Genomic DNA, 23,709 nt, shown 5'->3' on the forward strand with positions numbered 1-23,709 from the left:
AACGAGGACCAGGGGGACAGGCGTAGACGGGCTTACCTTTGGCGCACCTTCGGCGCGGCCGTAGCGCGTTGGGGCATCTGCCTCAAATGGTGGCCATCCTTTGGTTTCGGTGCCGAGCTATCTTTGGGTTTCAGTGCCGATGGAAGAGGTGGAATCGGCACGTGCTGCTTGCTCGGTGCCGAGGCACTAGAAGGCTTAGTTGTTTTCTTCAGAGCCGGGCTCGAAGGCGGGGCTTTCGAAGCGGGTGTTCGGTCTCGACTGGGCCCTGCGGGCGGAGTGCTGACCTTTGCCTTCGGTTTGGGAACTGTGAGTGGTGCAGGGGCAGTAGTACTCACGCGTTGACCCAATGGAATGGAGTCATCTGAGTCATCTGCTCTGATACGATCTGGAGATCAAGTGAATCTTCTTCTGGAATGAGCGGAACCTCTTCATCGAAGATATCTTCCGGTTCCGGAGCTGATCTCCTCATTTCGTGTCAACGGGCCCTCCGATCCCGGATGTTTTTCTTCCATTGGAAGGATGCACAAGCTGTGCAGGTCGATTCGTCGTGTTCTGGCGATAGACAGAGGTTGCAGACCTCATGGTGATCGCTATGTGGAAACTTTGCTCGATATACCGGGAATCTTTTGAACTGAGTTCTTTCCATGAGCTGTAGGCCGCACGGCGTCGATAGGCCCAACGGCCCGCGTCGATGACAAGAATCGAACTGATGAAATTATTGTAGTCGATGTCGAAGGTAGTTTTTTGAAGTTTGAGGAAGTTTTGCGCTTTGAGGTGCTTGAAAAGTGTTTTTCTAGCCGGACCGGAGAAACTTTAATCCGAACCCAGTGGCGTAAAAATACAATCTAAGGATGGAGCCGATGCCCATTTGCAGTATTGTCCAAGGGAGGAGTCACCTATCTTGTGACTACAAAGACTTCTTCCAAGAAGGCAACAACCTGCAATCATCCGAGCCCAACACCAGGTGGCAATCTAATGCTAAGTGTACAATCTGAGCTCATATGCCTCGAAAACCTTTTTTGCTGCATCAATTCTACCATACTAAGGCTCTAATTAATACGTTGATTGGAGTTGCCTCCGACTGACATCCATGAGGTTTAGAAACCGACTGATCTTGGGTCGGCAGTCTGAAACCGTAATTACAATGCCATTTCCCTATGTGAGCTTGTGCAGCTGTCAGAAACCGGCCGCAGCACAAGTTCCCATAGAGAAATGGAAGTCACTGTAAATCTCTGCACCGTGTGGCAGGCACCTGACGGTATCAAACAAAAGAAGGGGACTAGGGGCGCTTTTAGGTCCAGCATACATGCCCCTGGGTCCCCTGCCCAGCAGAGCCGAACTGGTGGAGTGAGGGTAGGTCGACCGGCTAATGAGCCGCTGCTTAACCGATGTTAGGCATACTTTAACGTCCCCTCTACCAGCATTTGATGCTGCTGGAGATCAGCCCAAACTGGGTCGGTCTAAAACCAGGTACTTCACTGTTAGTTTTTTCGTGTGTTTGGTCTACTCCAGATACCAATTAAGGAAAACAACCATTGTGTAGACAGTTTTCTATTTACTTTTGGTCCTGAAGAATTGCCAATTGATCCTGTGACAACCTAGGCAACAAACATCTTGAACTTTAGCTAGTACTGAACATAACACCAGTAGAGTGCCACTATTGTTTTTAACTGAGATTAGTGGACTCAATGCATAAAATAAATTTTGAGTACCACTATATCCCATGTTAGTATTTTCACCTCGACTTTACACCCACACGTTTTACACTCATCTACACCACAAGGCCCTATACCTTTAACGCACCATGCGGCATTGGGAATAAAAGATCCCCGATAAAGAGCCCCTCATAGGGTGCCCATCAAGCATTGCAGTGCTGGACTGAGGAGGAGCCCTATGATGAACCATGGCATCCAGCCGGGTGTGTGAGGGCCCTAGTTCCTAATGTGGGAGAGTCCTCCTCCCCTTTTAGGACATTAACCTATACCGACCAGTCCTCTTCTTTCCCGTTCTACATTTTCTAGGAACTGCATACCTTTTTTTGTTGAACATGCACCTGATGGTGCCTGCCACACGGTGCAGTGATTTACAGGGATGCACAATAGGTACCCTCACGACCCCAAACCAAGGCCACTGAAGAAGGGGGGCCCTGCTAGGGGCCCCCAATGTCACTTTCCGACAGACTTTCCATGTCGGAAATGCTCAACACGGAAATCCGACATCATAATCCTGATGGTGGAAATGCTGTCTGTATGGGTTTACGGTGGCGGAATGGCCGTCCGGTTTGTATTCCGCCCACCGTAATCGAAATACGCCGGTTGGAATTGAAACCAAGGATGTCAGTCGGAAAGCCTCCGATCCTGCGGTCATAGGCTTTCCGACCAACATCCTAATTAGGGCCTAAATACTTAATTGCCATATAAACAGAAACTGCTTTCTGTGTTCACTAATTGTTATCCCACAACCATTACTGAGACACCCTGAAACACCGGTAAATACTTTCAGTGGACTCTGCATCGCATAGGTCTTCCTGCTACGACTTGCACATCTGACATGCTGTTTTTCACTATTCTAAACCTACACTTGGAATCTGCTAATGTCAACTCTCATGCTGGAGTTGCTCAACCAGGTGTATGCCTAGGCTGGCAAAAATATAGTTATATTCATCAATACATTTGAAATGACGTGGTGATTACAGGTAATTGTAGGAATTAGAATTATTGTAGTATGTGATGTCAACAAGCACATTGGAAAATAAGAGAAAAGGTTAGTAATTTATGAAGGGGTAATTGGACTTTGGAGATAAGTATACATATCCTTTTCAGGTACCGTCATAGGTGGTGCTCCTTCTCCACTCTGAAAACAAATATAAAAAGGTCTCAGAGAAGACGAAACCATTTTATTGTGCATCAATTTTAAACTACAGTATTTCTACATGAATGTGATTTAACAGAGCATGACTTACCAATTTCATCCTTAAGCTTCCCTAAAAAAACAAAAGGAAACGGTAATAAATATTTAATACATTTCATTTTAAATGACCTAGGGCTGGTTTTGAGTGTGCTTATTAGCCTTTTCATAATTTTATTATCATAAAATAAATCTGCTACGTTTGCAGTTGGCCAATTGTTAGAACCGGCTTTAAGGCTACAGCAATTACAAGCTGCTATCCACATCTGTGAAAAGGTTAAAACAATTTAGAAATGTGGTCTAATCGATGGCTATCCACTGAAAGTCAAAGAAATCCTATGGCTTATAAATGAATTAAAGAACATGTAGAGTGAAGATGACCTTTAAGCCAAGGAGAAGATAAAGAACAATTCATAAGAGTATACTTATGTAGTTGCATTGTGCTTATATTGATAGTCAAGTTTAATGAACTTTTTTAATAAATCGGTAAGCAAAGACAACACGAGGTATTGATTCCAATGGTTTCAGGTATGGCATAGCTTAAAGAACAGACATTCGGAATAAAACTGAAGATAATGAGATGGTAATAACTGAAAAGTATAAATGAAGGTCATAAAGACGTCTGCTATAATCTACCTCCAAGAATTTTCTTCTGCAATATTGCCATAAACACGATATTCAATGTATGATGTATAGTCTGTTTTTTTAAACATATTTTATCCTCTGTATGGATACTTTTCTGTCACGTGAAAACAAATAATTCCGATACCCGACGCTTTAGAAACACATTAAAAACTAAAACTGTGAAAAAGTTGTGAAAATTATGGTTTCAGGAATGTTTTTTAGAATAATGAAAAAGTAAAGATTATTATTGTTCATGTACTTTTTAATGGTTAACAATTTAGACATTGCATAGTTAGAGTTGTTTTAAAGATTAAATGTAAGCTTTGAGTAGTAGGTAGGGTGCATATTAGTGCTATGTTTATGGTTAGGAATGCGATGGGGGTAAGTGTTTGAGATAGGATAGGATTAGGGGTTTGTTAAGGTGAGGGTTATAGTAAGCGATATCATACGCTCTAGTAGTTTTTGCAATGGTTTCTTTATTCCTGTGAAAACAACGTAAAAAGTATTTTCGCCATCATGCATGGATTTGTTCTCAGAGACATCTCTGCTAATGTCATATGAGGTAAGTAATACAGTGAGTCTCGTTCTCGTAATAGTGATTTCGGTTGACACTCCTGTGTCCGCCCAAGCCAGTATCAAGAGCCAACTTAGAACATGGGCCTCAAACATTCCTCTTCTGGGCTCAGTTAAACGAATACCATCAGCAGTAACAATAGTCATTTGATGCTCTACCAAGCTACCAGGCTGTCACAGAAAGAAACTGAAACACATGAACAACAACAATCTTTAATGTTTTGTTAGGGTCTCTACTAAAGGGTGGTTTTGCTGTTGATATATATGGTTTGCTAATGCAGCGCTGCCCCATAAGACTGAACAATTTAAAAAATAGTATAACTTACGTATTTTGTCTTGAAGAGCACCTGTAAAGAGAAAAGAAACATTTTATTACCAAGTTCCCACACATGAAATTATATTCTCCTTGATTTATAATTAGTTTATAAATATTGAACGTTTAAAAAATGCTTAAGACGCAGCTGTTTTATTTATAATGTAGCAGTTGATTGGATTTTAATATAGTGGTGATCAGCAAAGGACTTTTTTCTGGCAATTTTGTGTCCCAAAACAAAATCACCGCACATTTAAAACTTTTCCACATGCATGTGAAGTTTCTCATTCTCTTTCTCCTACTTTCCCAAACGTCTGACAAGAAAGTTGTTAAAACAGGCAGCCTCAAGGAAAATATTTTTATCTGGGAAGGTTAAATCTGTTCCCCAAGTTGAGTTCACGAGTATGCATCAATGTATATACTCTCAGAGTTAAAGCTCTCTCGTACAGGTAAGTGTGCAAGTTGTGAAATCTAGTTCACCCCACAAGTATTTATTTAAAGGGGCTATCCGGTGAATGACATCACACAAAGCAGACATCTTCAAACAGAGGACAATTCTGGAATGCTGCTGGTTGGTCATTGTTGGTAATGCAGGGAGGGGTAAAAAGAAGATACATTTTCAATGGATCACACATGTTCTCTGGAACACTTTTATTGCTTTCTGCAGATAATACTAACAACGCTTCCCCTACCATTATAGGAATCTGGCCCAAGCTCTCACTGCACCCAGATTCATGACTCTTTCAACTCTCATTGTGCTTAAATCTCAAGGCCCTTTATTGACCCAACACCCCGTGAACATACAGAAAGAAATGTACAGACGTGGTTTGTAGTGGTTGTAAGTCAACAGGTGCTCGTTAACCATCAGAAATGAATAAATACACAAATAAATGTAACTGTCCATTTGCAGCACCTCAAGTTGTTGAAGAGGCTGTGAAGTAGGAGGACCCGGTGAGTCGCTTATAGGGTTTGCAGATGGCTCTCAAGCCCTTCAATCTGTTCCGCATTTTTTTCAATGTACAGATAGGTATTTTCTACGCTCGGCTCCAGAGAACCACTTTATATACCTCCCAGAAAGTGAGGACGGACTCGACAGAGCCCTTGTTTTAAGCAAAGTGTAGCTCTGTGTCAACTTGTATCTCTCTGGCCACATCTGCATCCCTCAGATCCCAGACGTCCACCAAAACCCAGAGGGGGGTATACTGTTATGTTAAAATGTTATGTTAAAAATTCTTATACCGCGCACGTTCACCGAAACGGTTTCTTGGCGCTCCGAAGGTCCCAGTGGTAAATATTCTGCCCTGGGTACCACACCTATTTACACTGGCAGAGCACAAACTTAATCGAGCCCAGAAAAGAACCAATGTGCCTAAGAAAAGTTAGAGTAACCTCTCACACCGGGGTGGCAGTGTCGTCAAAGATCAGAGAACCCTGACGCAGCGCAAACCGCGCCAAGAGCGTGTCTGAGGTCTGTACTGCTGTCTGCCTAGCACAATTAAAGTCGGTGCCAGAACACCCCTTAAGTTCCCTCCTACAATGTGCACAGAGGTGGAGGCCTCCAAAGGTATGTCGCCCACCTTGTCCAGTGTGGGAGCTTGCAGTCTGGGGGGCACATAAACATTAACTAGGTTAACATCCGTCCTTCCCACAGCACTTGAACCCCAACGTATGTGCCGTTGGGATCAATCCACATACGGGTAACCTGAAACGGCAGAAACTTCCGTATCAATACAGCCACCCCCATGGGACCCAGAAGTAAATACTGCAACTTCCAATATGGTGTCTGCGCACCCTACTAAGGAATGGGCAAGGAGTCCCTCTCAGATGTGTTTCTTGGAACAGGGCCAAATTGAGTTTAAGTCTACATATGCACTGTGTCACTAATCCACTTTAGCTTTCATCCCAGGCCATTGACATTCCAGGGCAATATAGAAAATGGTGTCCCCCCCAAGGGCTTATCCTGCATCGTGGAGGTCATTATGTCAGCATCCTGATAGATGCCAGCGCTCTCGGACAGCACGCTACACTACTATTACTGTTGCTCCCAACAAACAATACAACAAAAACCTAAACCTAAACATGTAACCCCCCCCACCAGTCATTGTGAGCATCTGCCCCCTGCAAACCAAGCATAACTACTTGCAGACAAATACCAAGAGGTCTGTCGTCCGCCCACCCTCCCACTATCACACACTACAACATTAACTTATATTCCTCAATCGCATTCCTAGCACTCCCTACACATACCAAACAGGGAGGGGTCCCCACAGCAAGCCGCAAGCACAGACAAAACATTGTTTCCATTAGCCCATAACATAGCACCCCCAGGGCCCCTACCGGTCCCCTGTAAAACCAAAAAGACCATAAGATCACTGGTTTCTCTGTGCAACAGGTCGGGGTTAGATGCTGCTCCATCAGAGTCATGACCCAGAACGTCCTATGTTGTCTGCCGGATCATTGCCCCCAGCAAAGAAGTTTGGCTGCCCCCGAAGAAGAATCTCTTTCTCGGAGTCCTTCGACCTCTAGCCCCCAATTCAGCCACCACAATCACATCTTGCAGGTCTAGCCCCACCTCTCTCAGACCTGGCTCTCCTTCTCTGTATCTAGGACCATTGTTTTGGCCTGGTCCCCATCCCTCCACAGCCAGCAGTCTCAAGTGGATGTGCCAGAGAAGGTGGAGGCTGTGGTCTCTCCTCAAAGTAGTGCCAGGCATCCTCAGGTGTTAGGAGCAAATGGGACTTGTCCTTGAACAAGACTTTCAGTTTGGCAGGGAAAAGCAACATGTACTAAAGCTGCAACAACAGCAACCTGGTATCAAATGCCTTCCTCTGCTTCTACACCTCCCTAGAATAATCTGGGAACAACATAATGGTGGATGTATCATACCTAATCACCCCTTTCTGTCATACCTCTCTAAGAATCACCTGAAAGTTTAAGAAGCTTGCAGTTATCAGAAGCGTGGTGCACAGGGTGGCTGCTGACCCGAGAGAGCTCTGTGCGCACGTTCAATAAAGCAGTGTGGAGAAGTTATCAGCTGTGAAGGTGCAACAGATCTTCTGCCCCAGAACGTTAACCATATTGGTCCCCTTCTGGGAATCCCACCAGTCTCAAATTATTGCACTGTGTCTGGTTTTCAGCATCATCTACCTTCCAAGCCAGGTCCTCGGTGATCACCTTCATCTCCCCCAGGTCTTTTCCAAGGAAATGTGTTGTTTCTTCAAGTTCAGACACCCTATCCTCTGCAGCTGTCACACAATCCACAACAATGTAAAGATCTTGCCTTAAAAGTGATACCTCAGACTGGACTTCACAAATCCTGGCTTTTAGGGCTGCCCTACAGGTTTGAATCACCACTAAAAGGGCTGCATTATCAGGCAATTGGGGGCGGGGGAGAGAGTGGGAGAGTAGAGTCATCCGGGGGAGGTTCATCCGCCTTCATATATCTGTCAATCTTGCCTTGTCGGGATCCTTATTTTTTGCCACTTTGAAAAACAATGTAAGTGGCTCACCATAGCCTCAGATGTCACGGCTGCACACACCAGCAGGGGATGACATGGGAGGGAAGCTGCCCCAGGGATTTTACTTCCAGAGCAATATTGCCTAATATGCACTGAGTCTTTGAATTCGCAAACCTCCTGCACTGGGGGCGTAAGGGGCAGAGGAAAGACTGTCCACTGAATCTCTGCCTAACAGGTATGGGCACCCCCAGACATTTTTCTGTGATAGGCACTTTGTACAATAGAGAAGGGGAACCAGGCCAGCACCATGTCACCATGCAGTGCAATCGCCCCCCCCCCCCCAGCAAGCTTTCCTCTGTGACCCAATTCAGATATGCACCCCATGGGTGGAGGAAGAGAAGAGAGGAGAGGAGGAAGGGGTGCTGTCCATTTCAGGCAAAGTTCTATTGACCGGGAGCACAGGGAGAGGAAAGTGGGGGAGTCAGCAAACAAAAGGGGGGGCAGAATGTCTCCCCTCTATCGCAGCAGCTCCAATGCAATGAACACAAGATTCAGCCTGCAATCCGTCTTTAACATTCCTGAATGCACCAAGTCATGTAGGGCCCACTATCCCTAGCCAGCAGCACAGCTCCAGCATCACACCTCCCATACCTCACCGGGTCAGACTCTCAGTGATCCTTGTGCCACCATGCCCCACTTCTCGTGAGCTCTTCAGTAACGGAGGTAGCACAGTGCAAAGTAAGTCTCCTGGGGCCCAACACCTGTCTGGGCACACCCCATTTCTCTGCCTGCAAACCACACCTCTCTCCGCTCTCAGTCTGACACGGATCAGTGCACTACCAGCCAGCAAGGGGGACTGGGAGAGGGCCACATTCCAGGAGCAGCAGGCTCTTCCCCCCAGGATATGGAACAGGTGGATGGGGGATTGGGCCTCACCGCTCATTCCAGGATGGGTTCTTCATTGACATCTGTCATCTGTGGGCCTACAGGATGCTTCTTCCCCACTGTCGGTAGCAGTCGTGGCTCCAATGCCTCACCATTTGCAGCATGCCATACAGGCCCAGAGAGCCGCATCGAACATGCCCCACCTCGTGGCCAACTTTAGTAGTGGAGCCGGCAGTGCAGGGTCTACCTCCTCCCAGTCTCACATAGCCTCTGCCAGGCCTGCCACTCCCTGCAGAGTCTACCTCAACAGACAGCGCAGCCTGGCCCCGGACCACACATCACATTGCACTCTGGGAGACACTATATCGCGTTGTCACAAACAGCTAGGGGTGGGGGCGGGGTCAAGCAGAGCGTCACAGATCAGGTGTGAAACCTCTAGAACCCAAGGGCACACACCAGGAGAGTCAGGATGCCTCACTGCTAGTCCCATCTGGGCCAGAGATTGGCAGTCGCCACCCTGCGACCATAGGCCAGCTTTCCGGCAGAGGCTGCAGTTTAGCAGGCAGCCGCTGCATTCTTCCCAGGACAGCAAAACTCATCCCAGGGAGTGTCCCCAGCATCCCAAAGCACAGTGCAATATTTTAGCGGGACCAATGGGCACCAGGTGGCAGGATTCGTGCAGGATTTTGTGTACCTCAATACTCCACGCAGTGACCGGTTGAAGTTAAATGGTAGGTCCCGTTGACAATCCCAAAGTTGTTCCCCCAGCAGATCTTTGTCAAAGTCGAAGCCTTGGGCTAAGTTAAGATGTTCAAGCACAAATTGGCCTTTCTCGCCATTCTCAATCTCCAGAGAAGCCACAAGAGTGTCAACATCCACCCAGACTCACTCTTGAACTCCAGAGGAGCTGATTTGAATTCTGAACACGATGCACCCTGAATTACCGGTTCAGTCAGTAACATTGTAGTAAGTTGAGGCCTTCAGGGAGGCCATGCTGCACATCATTGGCACTCTACCAGCTCTCTCTGGCACACTTCTCGGCCCCAATGATATGCAGTGGCCTCCAGTTGTGTTTTCAATGTGGGGTTCACTCTGGATAACGTCTGTGCCCCTTGTGCCTGGTTCAGGTTCTGCACTGGCTCACTTCGGTTTGGCGCTGCAATCTCCATTATTCCCTTTGACATTAACACCAGCTCAAATGGCGACGGAGGAAGAAATGCAACCCATAGTTGACTCCGACTCAAATTGAAACTTGTCTCGGCCGAGGCCGCACTCCGAACCCACTGGAGCACATTCCGTTGGAAACCCACATGATGCTGACATTTTGCTTTACAGCGCATTTCCCTCAATATGATGAGAACAAGCGGTTCAAAAAACTTCAAGATGCCTGTGCTCGAATACCTCATCAGACAGCGGGTTGGTCTCCAAATCTTCCAAATCCTAAAGCCACTGCTGCTACCACAAACTTTTCACCCTTTTGGGCTGAGCCCACAGCTCTCAGGCACGATCCCCAGGTCATCAGGGAAAATACACAGCTCAGTCCCCCACACCAGCAACCTCAACTGAAAAAGCACTTTAGTGTATTCTTTCAGACACACTACCACCTTGTAAGAGGCAGGATCTGATATTTTTTCAGGGATTCCAAAACACTACTTCAGTCAGATGGTTCCTCCAAATTGTCCAACGGGAGGGATACGTCCTCCTTTTTCTTCCACCTACATCAGGATGGCTGACCACTTGACCATTTTGCACTTTGAAGTGCAGGCTCTTGTGGCAAAAGAGGCAATCAAGAAGATTCCAGACCTGGAAGCAGGAACAGGATGTTACTCCTGCTACTTCATTTGCTGAAGAAGGATGGAGGTCTCCATCCTATTTTAGATTTCTGCCCTATCAATACCTTTCTGTGAAAGGACAAATTCAAGAAGCTCACATTGCTCCATGTTCTGTCTGCCTGTATCCCAGAGGCTGGATGGTAGGGATGGATGTGCAGGACTCCTATTTCCATATTCCCATCCTGCAGGTCAACAGACAGCATCTGCGGTTCACAGTGAGTCTGGAGCATTTCTAGTTTGTAGTACTCCTTTTGGGCTCACCAGTGTCCCTCTGCTGTTCACAAATTTGAGGTCAGTGGTCTCAGCACATCTTCGGAGGTTGGGTGTTCCAGTCTTCTCCTACCACTGACTGTTAAAGGTGGGTCCACCCCAGGCAGTCTACCTACAGATAACAGCAAATGTGCTAGCATTGTTAGGGTTCACTATCAATGTGAGGAAGTCACAAGTGACTTCTTTGAAAATGCTCTCATTCATCAGAGCCATCCTGTATATGGTGCAGTTCCATGTCTTCCCACCGGAACTGAGAGTCCAGGATATTCAGGCTATGATGCCAATATTTAAGCCTCGGGCCTGGATCTCAGTGAGGATTGCTCTGAGTTGGCTCAGATTCCTGGCCTCTTGCATCCTTCTGACCAGATGACACAAAGGCACATGCACTTTCTGCTGTAGGATCTGTCAAAGTGAGTAGAGCACCAAGGGAACCATTCAGATTCCAGCCAGATTTTGGAGGAGACTACAAACGATCTGCAGTATAAGCAACATTCCAAACTACAAGCCCCATAAAGCATAAGAAAAACAAATGAACAGGATCAAGTACTCAGCCATGACCTTGGAAACGTAAGTTCTCCGGTGAGCTTGTAGCATAGGTCTCCAATGCCTCGATATCAGCTGCGAGCCGATACTCATACGATACTGTTTATGCTTTGCATTATGGGACATGTGCTCCTGGAGTACAAATAAGTGTCAATCCTTGTGCCACTTCTCACACTTCTGATGTCTAAAAATTAGACTCTAATGTTAGACAGAATCTTCATTGGACAAGAGGCCAGGGTATGACCCCTCCCGCACCCTCTCCTCCCAAAGGAAATGCGCTTCCTGGGAAGCGTGCGCTGAGGGGTGCTAACATGCTAAGGCGCCCCACAGAGAGCTGCGCACTTAGCGACAAAGCAGTGGATCGCACCCACGCAAACACCGAATTACTGACTACTGACCCGTAACCAACCCTCCACCTCGACCACATTCTTAGCCACATTCTCAGTCACAAACACAACTGGGAGTGAGTAAGCTATTATAGAGGGAGACTGGAAATTGTGGTGTACATAGGAGGAGCGTGCATAAACAAACAAGCAAGTCAGTACGGCTAACCAGAAATCAGGGGCAAGCCCTTACCTCCACAGCATATCAGACTCCGGAGAGCTATGGAGGGGGACCATTAGGCAAATCTCCACCAGAGGACTCACAAGCTGCAACAAAAGAGGTGAGAGGGAGAGTGACCTGATTCAGCTGCACTGAACCCCACTCTAAACCCCCCCCCCCCCCCCCCCCCCCATCGCTGCAGTACCTAACTGCGGGCTGGTCGCAATGACTGCCATTGCCTGACCCTAAAATGGTGGCCACCAGAAGGCATTATCCCCAGTGAAAACACAGACATTCCGCCCAAGCAGTACCAGACAAGCGCCTGGGACACCATTGCTACTAATCTCTCCTGCCACACTGCCTGTGACAAGCAATACCACCTTTTGGGTGCCTCGCACACCCGAAGGCACAGTGAGGTTTCGCTTGTTTCCTTCCACTGCCAGTATACTTAACTGAGGGACGCCTTACCATAAATATCAGGGCCATGCTTCAGTGCTGCATTCTGGTGGGTTACCTCAGGGGAAAGGAGGAGGAGCCAGGATCCAACTTGGCTGCTCAGATCCTCTGTTCCGCTGAAGCCCCGCTTTCATCAACTAAGTGAGGCGCTTAATTCCCCACCTAAACAACTGTTTCAACCATCTCTGACATCAGATGGTCGGAAGCGTCTGACGCTGTGGCCGCCGTTCTAACCGGTCGTAGCAACACAAGGTTACTGGCGAAAATCTCACCTAGCGTTTTAACCTCAAGATGGCGCCTGAGAAGGAACGGACCTGCTTTTTGAATGACTTGAAGCAGATCCATGGGAACTTTTACCGAACTACCTACCCCCTACCCCTCCCTGCTCTACTCCTCTCCACTTTCCTGCTACTGACCTCTGCACTCACTTGTCCTGGCTCTAGTCCCCACCCTGTTTACCTGTGAATTTTCCCTCATCATTTGAGATCTAGCTATTTTGTCTGATGCCCGATGGACCACCTGGTTTAGCTATAGGGAGACAGGTCGGGGATTCCCTTCTTGGACGTCACCTACCCAGTCGGTCTTTAGCCAGACTTCCTTCCGTCTCTCCTGTCGTCTCTTCCCGCATCCTCCCTCTATTTATGTCTCTCCTTCTCTCCTCTCTCAGTGTATTGAGACTGAACTATTTTGTCTGATGCCCGATGGAGCTACCTGGTTTAGCTATAGGGGAGATGGGCCGTGGACTCCCTCCTTGGTCGTCACCTACCCAGTCGGCCTTTAGACAGATTTCATTTCATCTCTCCTTGTTGTCTCTTCCCCTATCCTCCCTTTCTCACCTTCCATGTCCCCTCCCCTCTACGCTCCATTTATTTTGCCCTCCATGTTCTTTAAATGTTTCCCATTGAGACCTAGCTATTTGGCCAAATCCCGGTGGAGATACTCGATAGCTATAGAGGAGATGGGTTTTGGGACTTCCCCCTCGACCGTCACCTACCCAGCCGGACTTTGGGCAGACTTTCCTTAGTCTTTCTGCCCTATCTCCCTTCAACCCCTTTGCCCTTACCCCCTTCTCCTCTACACTTCACGTATCTCTTTTTCTATGCTCTTGTAATTGTTTGTCTAGCAACTGATGTAAATTGGAACTGATGTAATCTTGTAATTTTGTGGAACCTCGTGTAAAGCGCTCTGATACCTCCGGGTCTAGCCAGCGCTATATAAAACTCTCAAAATAAATAAAATGTTTTGTTGTGAAAATAAATAAATAAATAAAATGAACACTATTCAGTTCACAGGGGGTGCTACTAAACAACTCCTTATGTGAAAAATTAGAATAAAACCAAGGAAAGACACACAATGTGATTTAATTTGTGGCACTCTGTCGCAGACCCCTCAGCAAGTGACCACATGTAAATTTCACTCTGTGATGCAAATATTATTTCACACCTGGTACCTACACTAAATACGTTTAATTTGGGTGCTCTTTATTTGAACATACCTGGAACATGGAGTTTATTACAGGACCTGGCCAGGATAACACATTGCGACCAAGTGAGGAGCCCGAATAATTCTGCAGGGTCCTCAGTGGATAATGCTCTTACCCTCGACCACTTACCTCATTCTCTTTGTGGTTGCGTAGCAATAGACTGTGCCCAACATATATTTCTGCCAAACTTTGGCAAATGCACTACACTGGGGAGCTCTAGACAAGGCAAACAATGGCTGTGTGTATAAAATATTTATCATATTATTTTGTATGTACCTATTGCCACGTTTAAAGTGTCCAGGCCTTTAGTAGGTGACATTGTTATATGCTTTTTTAGCATGCTGAAGAGTACACAACGTGCACATGGGATCTGGCAGCCTCTTCCAGGCCCTAGAGACAGGTGAACTCCTTGGACAGTGCTGTGCGTCGGTGTGTGCTGTGATTTCTACATGCAGTGTGCACCTTCCACTTAATGTGGGTGCAATAATCAATACCTCTGATGAGTCTGCTGCTCTTTTGTCGACTGAAACAAACAGAGGTTCAGTCGGACATGCCAGGCATGCCAGACATGCAGCGAATGGTCAACGCTCTTGTGGTGCATCCACAAGGAGTGTCTGCACAGACCAAACAAGACCACCATCACCTATACAACCAACACAGCCTGAGCAGGACATGTAGATTGTGCCAGACATGCAGTATGCGGGGAGTGTGCTATTTATGACGTGGTCAGCTTCAAACAGGGCCTGGGTTGGGAGAGGCCCCTCAGTTATTAACTCCTTTCGTGCTCATGACGAGCTCAGCTCGTCATGAGGCACGGTTGAGCTACGCTCATGACGAACTGAGCTCGTCATGACCATTGGAACGTTCGCACGCGGGTATAATTTCCTCGCTGTGCTGAACGTTTGAAAACGGGTGTGGTCATGACGAGCCACAGCACCGCCGTGCAGCGTGACGAGCTGAGCTCGTCACAAGCATGGCGGCGCCACGCGCGCCCCCATCCCCCTGCACCCCTCCTCCCACACAGCAGGTGAAAAAGCCCCAAAGCAAAGGGGTTAAACAAGCTACAGACAGCAGGAGGGGAGTGGGGGAAACAGATGACGGGGAAAGAAACACAAGGGAGCAGCAACAGCAGGAAAAGGACAGAGGTGAAGGTGAGGGACTACAGAGACATGCTCTCTGTAAGAGTCATGTCCAAAAGTAAAAGAAAAAAAAGTGCCTGAAGGAGACCGTGGCCAGTGGAAGGACACTTGCCACAGGAAGTTGAACTTGGTCCATAGTCCAGAGCAGGGACAAGTGGCGAAACCCAAAAAAAAGCGTAGGAGAGGAGGAGGCTCTGATCAATTAGAAACAAGGAAACAAGTGACTTAGGAGCCAACCAATTGTAAGTGAAGGTAAAAAATAGGTGGGCTCTAAGCCCGTAATAAGCATTTTTTTTTATTTACAAGAGCTTTTGCAACCACAGTGCAAATGCTGTGCACGCAAAATATAAAAACACTAGCCTAAGCCAAATCATTTTCAGCAACAAATTCATAAATTGCATTAGTAGGTTAGTGCAAATTTAGTGCAAAATTGCCCAGCACCTGCCCAACCTTTAGTACCCCGACTTCATTCTTACAAGTTGGCAAGCAGACATCTTGAGCACAAGAAATACATTCTTTAAAAGGTTTTGTTGCTCCATCTCTCTCCTGCAGCTAAACAGTGCTGTTCAGTAATGAAAATGAATGAATTATCTTTGTAGCTGTACCATGCCCCTTTGATCAACCTACCTACGGCCGCTTTCTGCTGTTTGAAGAGATAAACAACCAGCACTATCAATCAATTTCAAGCTTTATTCGACTATTAAAAACAATCACAAAAGCGTACAATAAAACACAATACAAACATTATAATAAAACAATAGCTCAGAAATTAAAAATTTCGGAAGATTTAAAACACCAGACTTTTCCTATGAGAAATGGCTTTGAGTAAAAAAGTAGCAGTAAAAAAACAGGTGTCTGCAGAGTCAAGTGCAAATAATAATTCCATGGCTTGGGTAATAGTATACACTGATAATCTTAAAAACATGGGTCTGAGATAGAGACGGCGAAGATGCATATAGAGTGGACAAATAAGCATGAAGTGCTGAGTACTTTGCCTAGTCTGGCCATCACAAGGACAGGGGGAATGGCTAGGAAGTTTCATCTCAGGGAAGGCAACTAAATTATGTACTATACCAAGTCTGAGTCGTGTCAGAACAAACTGATGGGACTGCTTGGTTATGAATTTTAAGTACATAGGCATGCCCTTTCCTTCAGGTTGAGTGGTGTGATAAAATACATAGGTAGACATGGTAGTACACTTTACCCTACGCATATCAGACTTAGTTTGGATGAAAACATCTTTAAGTTCCTTTTTCGATACAGTAATGGCACAATAGGGGTCCTTAATGATGTCAAAATTAAATACCTTGCCATAAGTAGAAGAGACATAGCTTAGCCAGGGAATCTTAAGGACTTTGTCCAACTTCAAACAATCGGTGATAATCTTCCTAGAAAAAGTAGTCTCTTCTTTGGCCCATATTGACCTCCATACCATGAGGGGTCTTAATCCCATAAGATCAGTCAGATAATTTAAACAGACTTCGCTATGGCACAGTACAGTAGGTGCCGAGGGAGGTAGGCAAAGCAATCTTCTAAGGAACCCATTCTCGGTATTTTGCAGTGTCCTATGCTGACTATAGCCCCAAATACCAGAGCCGTACAGAGCAATAGACGCACATCTATGCCTGTAAATGTCTACCATATCAGGTATACGACGGCTTCCTAGCTTTGCAGCGAATCGAAAAATACCAGATGAGCTTTTGGCCATTCTACCATTAACATTTGAGATCTCCTGGGACCATGTCCCCTTGTTGTTAAAGGTAACACCGAGGTAGCAGAACCTATCCACTACCTCAATATTATGATTGTTAAAATGGAACGGCATAACAGACTTCATCCGTTTACCACAGGCCATAATAAAGGTCTTGGTGTTATTTATTTTCAATTTCCTCGCATTAATAAAATCATAAAAAGTATTCATAAGTTTCTGTAGCCCATTTGGAGTACGCGAGAGAAGCACCGTATCGTCGGCATAAAGCAGAACTGGTACGGGAAGTCCACCGACTTGAGGGGAATCAGCCTGGACCTTTTTGAGTTCAGATTCAATGGAATTGATAAAGAGGGAGAATAGCAGGGGGGCCAGTACACAGCCCTGCCTTATGCCTGACTTAACCCTGATTTTCTCAGTACATTCACCCGACGGACCAAAACGTATCTGGGCCGACAGCTTATTATAGAGACGAGCCAGAAAGTGAATGATTGCCGGGGGGGCGCCCATGGCCAGTAAAGTGCACCACAAGAGTTCATGGTCCACAAGGTCAAAGGCGCTCGAGAGATCGGCGAAACAGAGAAATAGGGACCCTTGTTTCACTCTCGTATATTTCCCTATAAGGAGGTCAAGGTTAAGGCACTGCTCCGTAGTCCCTAAGCCTTTGCGAAAACCAAATTGGGATTCAGCCATGATATTATTTTCTTCAACCCACTCCTCAAGCCTTATAAGGAGAACCCTACTCATAATCTTCAGGGAGGAATCAAGAAGGGAGATAGGGCGATAGTTCTTTGCCTTGCCTCTATCTCCCTTCTTGTAAATAGGTAGAATTAGGGATTCACTCCAAGTAGGAGGGGTGTTCTCCAGGACTGATGCATTAAACACCTGGGTCAGGAGTGGGCACCAAAGACTGGGGTTAGATTTGTACAGATCTACCGGTACCCCATCGGGTCCCGGTGCCTTTCCACCTTTGCTCTGGCCTAGGGAGATAACCACCTCTGATAGGGTAATATCCAAAGGTATCCTAGTGTCAGACATCGGGATAGTAGGACCGTCAGAGTCTCCCCCGGGTGGTTAAAAATACCAGAAAAATGGGAGACCCAATTGGCTTCGCTAACCTGCGCTGAGAGTTTGGGAAACTCTTCATTGGCAAGGAAAGGGCTGTTAACCGTAGACCAAAACAGCCTACTGTCCCGTAGTACCGATGCTTGGTTCAGGGCATCCCAGGCAAGTTCCCTGAGTTCCTGCTTCCTACGTACAAGATTACTTTTATAGGTAAGCCTAAGTAATTTGACGGCCTCCCTATCTCTCGGGAGTTTTGTTAAGGCCAACTTGAGTTCCCGCAGGGATTGAGTACATAGGCTATCAAACCAGCCCACGTTTTGGTTCCTAATTCGGGCTTTAGTAATGATAAGGCACCTTTTTACAGCATCACCGAGTGCCACGAAATTAGTTATAATGCACCCGTTAGGGGCCTCGGGATTAAGGCAACTATAAATTTCAGCAAACCCCTCTTTAATAATTCTAGCTTGCAATTTTTCGGAGTTATCCAGATTCCACTTTATACGGAAACCATTCTGTCTACATGGGGTAACATCTTCTAATACCAAATAATCATTCTTAGCACTAGGCCCCCATGCAGAAATAAGCATGGTGATTGCTTGGTGATCACTACCTCCAAGATCAGTAACGACGGGAACCGTACAATGAGGAGTAAAATGCGTAGAAACCAGTAAGTGATCAATGGCAGAAGACGAGCTGGGTCTTACAAGTTGGCAAGCAGACATCTTGAGCACAAGAAATACATTCTTTAAAAGGTTTTGTTGCTCCATCTCTCTCCTGCAGCTAAACAGTGCTGTTCAGTAATGAAAATGAATGAATTATCTTTGTAGCTGTACCATGCCCCTTTGATCAACCTACCTACGGCCGCTTTCTGCTGTTTGAAGAGATAAACAACCAGCACTATCAAACAGATCCACATGAGTGCAAAGGATACCCCGATGAGAGGGCAGGAAATGCCACAGCGGGAGACTCTATGGAAAAATGTTTCTGCAAGAAAAAAAAAAACAATAAACTTTTGCAAATATCGATTTAAATAGTCACAGAATCAAAATCTAATGTCTTGAAGACACAATGATCTATGATACAAGCCTTATTTAAATGAACTATTTCATTTAACCTACCGCTCCTTAACAGTATTAATAATAATATATAGGATCATGTACCATATTAAAATTATATATCAAGTTACCGAGGAGTTCCATGACCATCTAGAGCAGAGGTCTTCAAACTTTTGTTGGCTGAGCCCCCATCTAAACCTTTTTACACATCGAGTCCCCCCCTCGCTTCCCACCACCACCTGACATATAAGTTCTGGAAGCTGGTACTCTGCATCATTGATGGCTCTTCCCTCCTGCAGAGCCCAGGTCGTAAGGGCATATAATATTAAATAAAGAACTCCACTTCCAGTCTTGAGCTGTGCCTGGAAACGGGAGTGCTCACAAAATGTTGTAATATCTTTGTTGCAGTTTTATCTAGCGCAAACATGACCCAAAGGTATTGGAGCGTTTTACAGGACCATCTTTTACATTACACAAGCACACATTCATTTTTTGTAAACACAGGGCGATAGAGTGATTTTCCCAGAATCACAGGATGTTGAGCAGACACCAAGAATTGAACCTGGTTTCCCAGCTCCACAGTCATCAGCTCTGGCTGGCAGGCAAGACATCCTTAGATCTAACCGAGCAAAGGATCGAGACTGCTCATGCTGCTATTTTCTTAAACAATCAGCTCTTTTAACGCTTTTAACATTGTATTATAGAATTGTTTGTCACTTGTAAAAATTGCAGTTTTGCACATATTACAGCCTTAAAACATTATCTTTGCTCGACATAGAACGTTGACTACTAACTCTTCCTTAGCGCTGCGCCCTATCTCGCAGTTGCCTACCTGTTTCGGTGCCCCCTGGTCCGTCGCGGCTTGTGCCGTTTGTGTGGAGGGGACTACACCATCTTAGAAGGCATTGCTTCCCCTGGAACAAACAGGGTTAGCGCTCTAGCCTCAGCCCCACGCTTGCAGGTCCCGCCCACTGGCCCTACAAAGCCCAGTGCGCCGAGCGGACGCGCGCAGGCAAGACATCCTTAGATCAACCGAGCAGAGGATCGAGACTGCTCATGCTGCTATTTTCTTAAACAATCAGCTCTTTTAACGCTTTTAATATTGTATTATAGAATTGTTTGTCACTTGGAAAAATTACCGTTTTGCACATATTACAGCCTTAAAACATTATCTTTGCTCGACATAGAACGTTGACTACTAACGCTTCCTTAGCGCTGCGCCCTATCTCGCAGTTGCCTACCTGTTTCGGTGCCCCCTGGTCCGTCGCGGCTTGTGCCGTTTGTGTGCGGAGGGGACTACACCATCTTAGAAGGCATCGCTTCCCCTGGAACAAACAGGGTTAGCGCTCTAGCCTCAGTCCCACGCTTGCAGGTCCCGCCCACTGGCCCTACAAAGCCCAGTGCGCCGAGCGGACGCGCGCAGGCAAGACATCCTTAGATCCAACCGGGCAGAGGATCGAGACTGCTCATGCTGCTATTTTCTTAAACAATCAGCTCTTTTAACGCTTTTAACATTGTATTATAGAATTGTTTGTCACTTGTAAAAATTGCAGTTTTGCACATATTACAGCCTTAAAACATTATCTTTGCTCGACATAGAACGTTGACTACTAACTCTTCCTTAGCGCTGCGCCCTATCTCGCAGTTGCCTACCTGTTTCGGTGCCCCCTGGTCCGTCGTGGCTTGTGCCGTTTGTGTGGAGGGGACTACACCATCTTAGAAGGCATTGCTTCCCCTGGAACAAACAGGGTTAGCGCTCTAGCCTCAGCCCCACGCTTGCAGGTCCCGCCCACTGGCCCTACAAAGCCCAGTGCGCCGAGCGGACGCGCGCAGGCAAGACATCCTTAGATCAACCGAGCAGAGGATCGAGACTGCTCATGCTGCTATTTTTTTAAACAATCAGCTCTTTTAACGCTTTTAATATTGTATTATAGAATTGTTTGTCACTTGAAAAAATTACCGTTTTGCACATATTACAGCCTTAAAACATTATCTTTGCTCGACATAGAACGTTGACTACTAACGCTTCCTTAGCGCTGCGCCCTATCTCGCAGTTGCCTACCTGTTTCGGTGCCCCCTGGTCCGTCGCGGCTTGTGCCGTTTGTGTGCGGAGGGGACTACACCATCTTAGAAGGCATCGCTTCCCCTGGAACAAACAGGGTTAGCGCTCTAGCCTCAGTCCCACGCTTGCAGGTCCCGCCCACTGGCCCTACAAAGCCCAGTGCGCCGAGCGGACGCGCGCAGGCAAGACATCCTTAGATCCAACCGGGCAGAGGATCGAGACTGCTCATGCTGCTATTTTCTTAAACAATCAGCTCTTTTAACGCTTTTAACATTGTATTATAGAATTGTTTGTCACTTGTAAAAATTGCAGTTTTGCACATATTACAGCCTTAAAACATTATCTTTGCTCGACACAGAACGTTAACTACTAACGCTTCCTTAGCGCTGCACCCTATCTCGCAGTTGCCTACCTGTTTCGGTGCCCCCTGGTCCGTCGCGGCTTGTGCCGTTTGTGCGGAGGGGACTACACCATCTTAGAAGGCATCGCTTCCCCTGGAACAAACAGGGTTAGCGCTCTAGCCTCAGCCCCACGCTTGCAGGTACCGCCCACTGGCCCTACAAAGCCCAGTGCGCCGAGCGGACGCGCGCAGGCAAGACATCCTTAGATCCAACCGAGCAGAGGATCGAGACTGCTCATGCTGCCATTTTCTTAAACAATCAGCTCTTTTAACGCTTTTAACATTGTATTATAGAATTGTTTGTCACTTGTAAAAATTGCCGTTTTGCACATATTACAGCCTTAAAACATTATCTTTGCACGACATAGAACGTTGACTACTAACGCTTCCTTAGCGCTGCGTCCTATCTCGCAGTTGCCTACCTGTTTCGGTGCCCCCTGGTCCGTCGCGGCTTGTGCCGTTTGTGCGGAGGGGACTACACCATCTTAGAAGGCATCGCTTCCCCTGGAACAAACAGGGTTAGCGCTCTAGCCTCAGCCCCACGCTTGCAGGTCCCGCCCACTGGCCCCACAAAGCCCAGTACGCCGAGCGGACACCCGCAGCGGCGCGCCGAAGGCGCGCCAAAGGCAAGCCCGTCTGCGCCCGTCCGCTCCCGGCCGACTCCAGACGCCAGGGATCCTGCTCGTTTCATCCACTACTTCACCCAGCTATCTTCCCAGACAGCACTGAAAAATGAGCAATATCAGGTACACTAGCATAGAACTATACAATCTCAATCCCCTTAAACGACCTATCCTTATAGCCCAGTCCCCCAGCAATCAACAAAAATCACCTATAGCTAAAGTACCGACACGAGCAACATGTCGTACAGACCGCATCTTCAAAACCCAATCCGACCTAGCTTGCCTTTATTGCAATGCTAGATCAATGGCTAAGCACGCATTACAAATATGGGCACTTCTGGACTCTGCCAAACCAGACGCGCTGTTTGTTACCGAAACCTGGCTACAGGACTCGTCCGCGCCAGACAGCGCAGTAGCTCTACCCCCAGCATACACAATACAAAGACTTGACCGCCCTGGCAATAAAAAAGGGGGTGGAACGGCCATAATCCATAAGTCTTCTATAAAAGTCTATATAAATGACTCTTACCTCGAATGCTGGGGTGAGATGCTCATTGCCACTATGACTGTGGATAATAAAGAATCATGGAAGATAGCTCTCATCTATAGGCCCCCCGGATCCAAGGCTCATTTCCTTGAGAAATTAGTGGAAGCGATAGCGCCCTATGCCCTTGCTACGGGTAACTTTCTTCTACTAGGAGACGTTAACTACCATCTTGAACAAACCATTGACCCTCATACTATAGACCTAATCACCAGCCTGGAGGCGTTACAGTTATGTCTACTTCCAACTGGCCCAACCCATGCAGCTGGCCACACTCTTGACTTTGTATGTACCAACTCTCCAAAGGTAACGATTACTCAGACCGACCCAGTCTTTTGGACAGACCACTCTATTATAACATTTGTTATAAAAGGTTTTCAGGCCCCGGCAACCCGCTCGGCCAGGCTAAAAAAGAGCAGGCCATGGAACAAAATCACCATGTCTGCCTTTGCCACTAATTTATCCCCTCCTACCATCTCCCAATGCACTAACCCTAGCCTAGCCGCCATGAAACTCGAATCGGCCATCACTCTTGCATTAGATAACATAGCACCCATGCATGAATCCAAACCTCCGAAAAACAACTCACCCTGATTCACGCCAGAGTTGAAGCAGATAAAACACTCCACCAGGATGGCAGAACGGAAATGGCGACACACAAAAAGTGTCCAAGACAGGGAAATATATAAAACTGCACACCGGCAGTATATGAAGGACATTGCAGAGGCAAAAAAAGTTTATCTAGGCAACAGGATCACCTTAGTAGCCAACTCACAAAGATAACTCTTTAACATTGTTAAGGAATTCACAAATCCACCAGGAACGCAGCAGGCGCCCCCTGATACTAAGGACTGGGTGGAATCTGTAACCTCCTACTTCCATGAGAAAGTCAATGACATTCACAAACGTGTTCCCCTGCCAACGATAAAAGATGAAACCACCCTGCCAACGATAAAAGATGAAACCACCACCCCACACGTCAATGGGCAAAACATCCCCAATAATCATTCCGCCACGCTAAAACAGTTCTCACCCTTGTTAGAAAGCGAGGTGAACGACATCCTGTTGAAAATGAAATCTGGAGCCCCGGGAGATCTTGCCTCTCCGCGAGTCATATCTAAAATCCCCCCAGTTCTGACCCCCATCTTAACCAACATATTTAATCAATCGATACAGCACTGTGTCGTCCCTAAGCACTGGAAGGAGGCAGTAATTAGGCCTATTCT

At 46.7% G+C, this 23,709-nt stretch overlaps 1 protein-coding gene across 2 annotated transcripts in view; it reads right to left on the minus strand.

Annotated features, from left to right (window-relative positions):
• The window catches only part of LOC147717677 (butyrophilin subfamily 1 member A1-like), a 152,832-nt gene that overhangs the window by 79,863 nt on the left and 49,260 nt on the right, over positions 1-23,709 (minus strand). For both annotated transcript variants that reach the window (XM_086924468.1, XM_086924469.1), the window contains exons 4-7: positions 18,655-18,783; positions 4,431-4,451; positions 2,963-2,983; positions 2,827-2,853 (exon numbers count right to left, since the gene is read on the minus strand). In XM_086924468.1, coding sequence (XP_086780594.1) covers positions 2,827-2,853; positions 2,963-2,983; positions 4,431-4,451; positions 18,655-18,783 — 198 coding nt within the window. The remainder of the gene's footprint in view (positions 1-2,826; positions 2,854-2,962; positions 2,984-4,430; positions 4,452-18,654; positions 18,784-23,709) is intronic.

This window comes from Lissotriton vulgaris, chromosome 5 (genome assembly GCF_964263255.1).
Source record: "Lissotriton vulgaris chromosome 5, aLisVul1.2, whole genome shotgun sequence".
Classification (NCBI taxonomy): Eukaryota; Metazoa; Chordata; class Amphibia; order Caudata; family Salamandridae; genus Lissotriton; species Lissotriton vulgaris.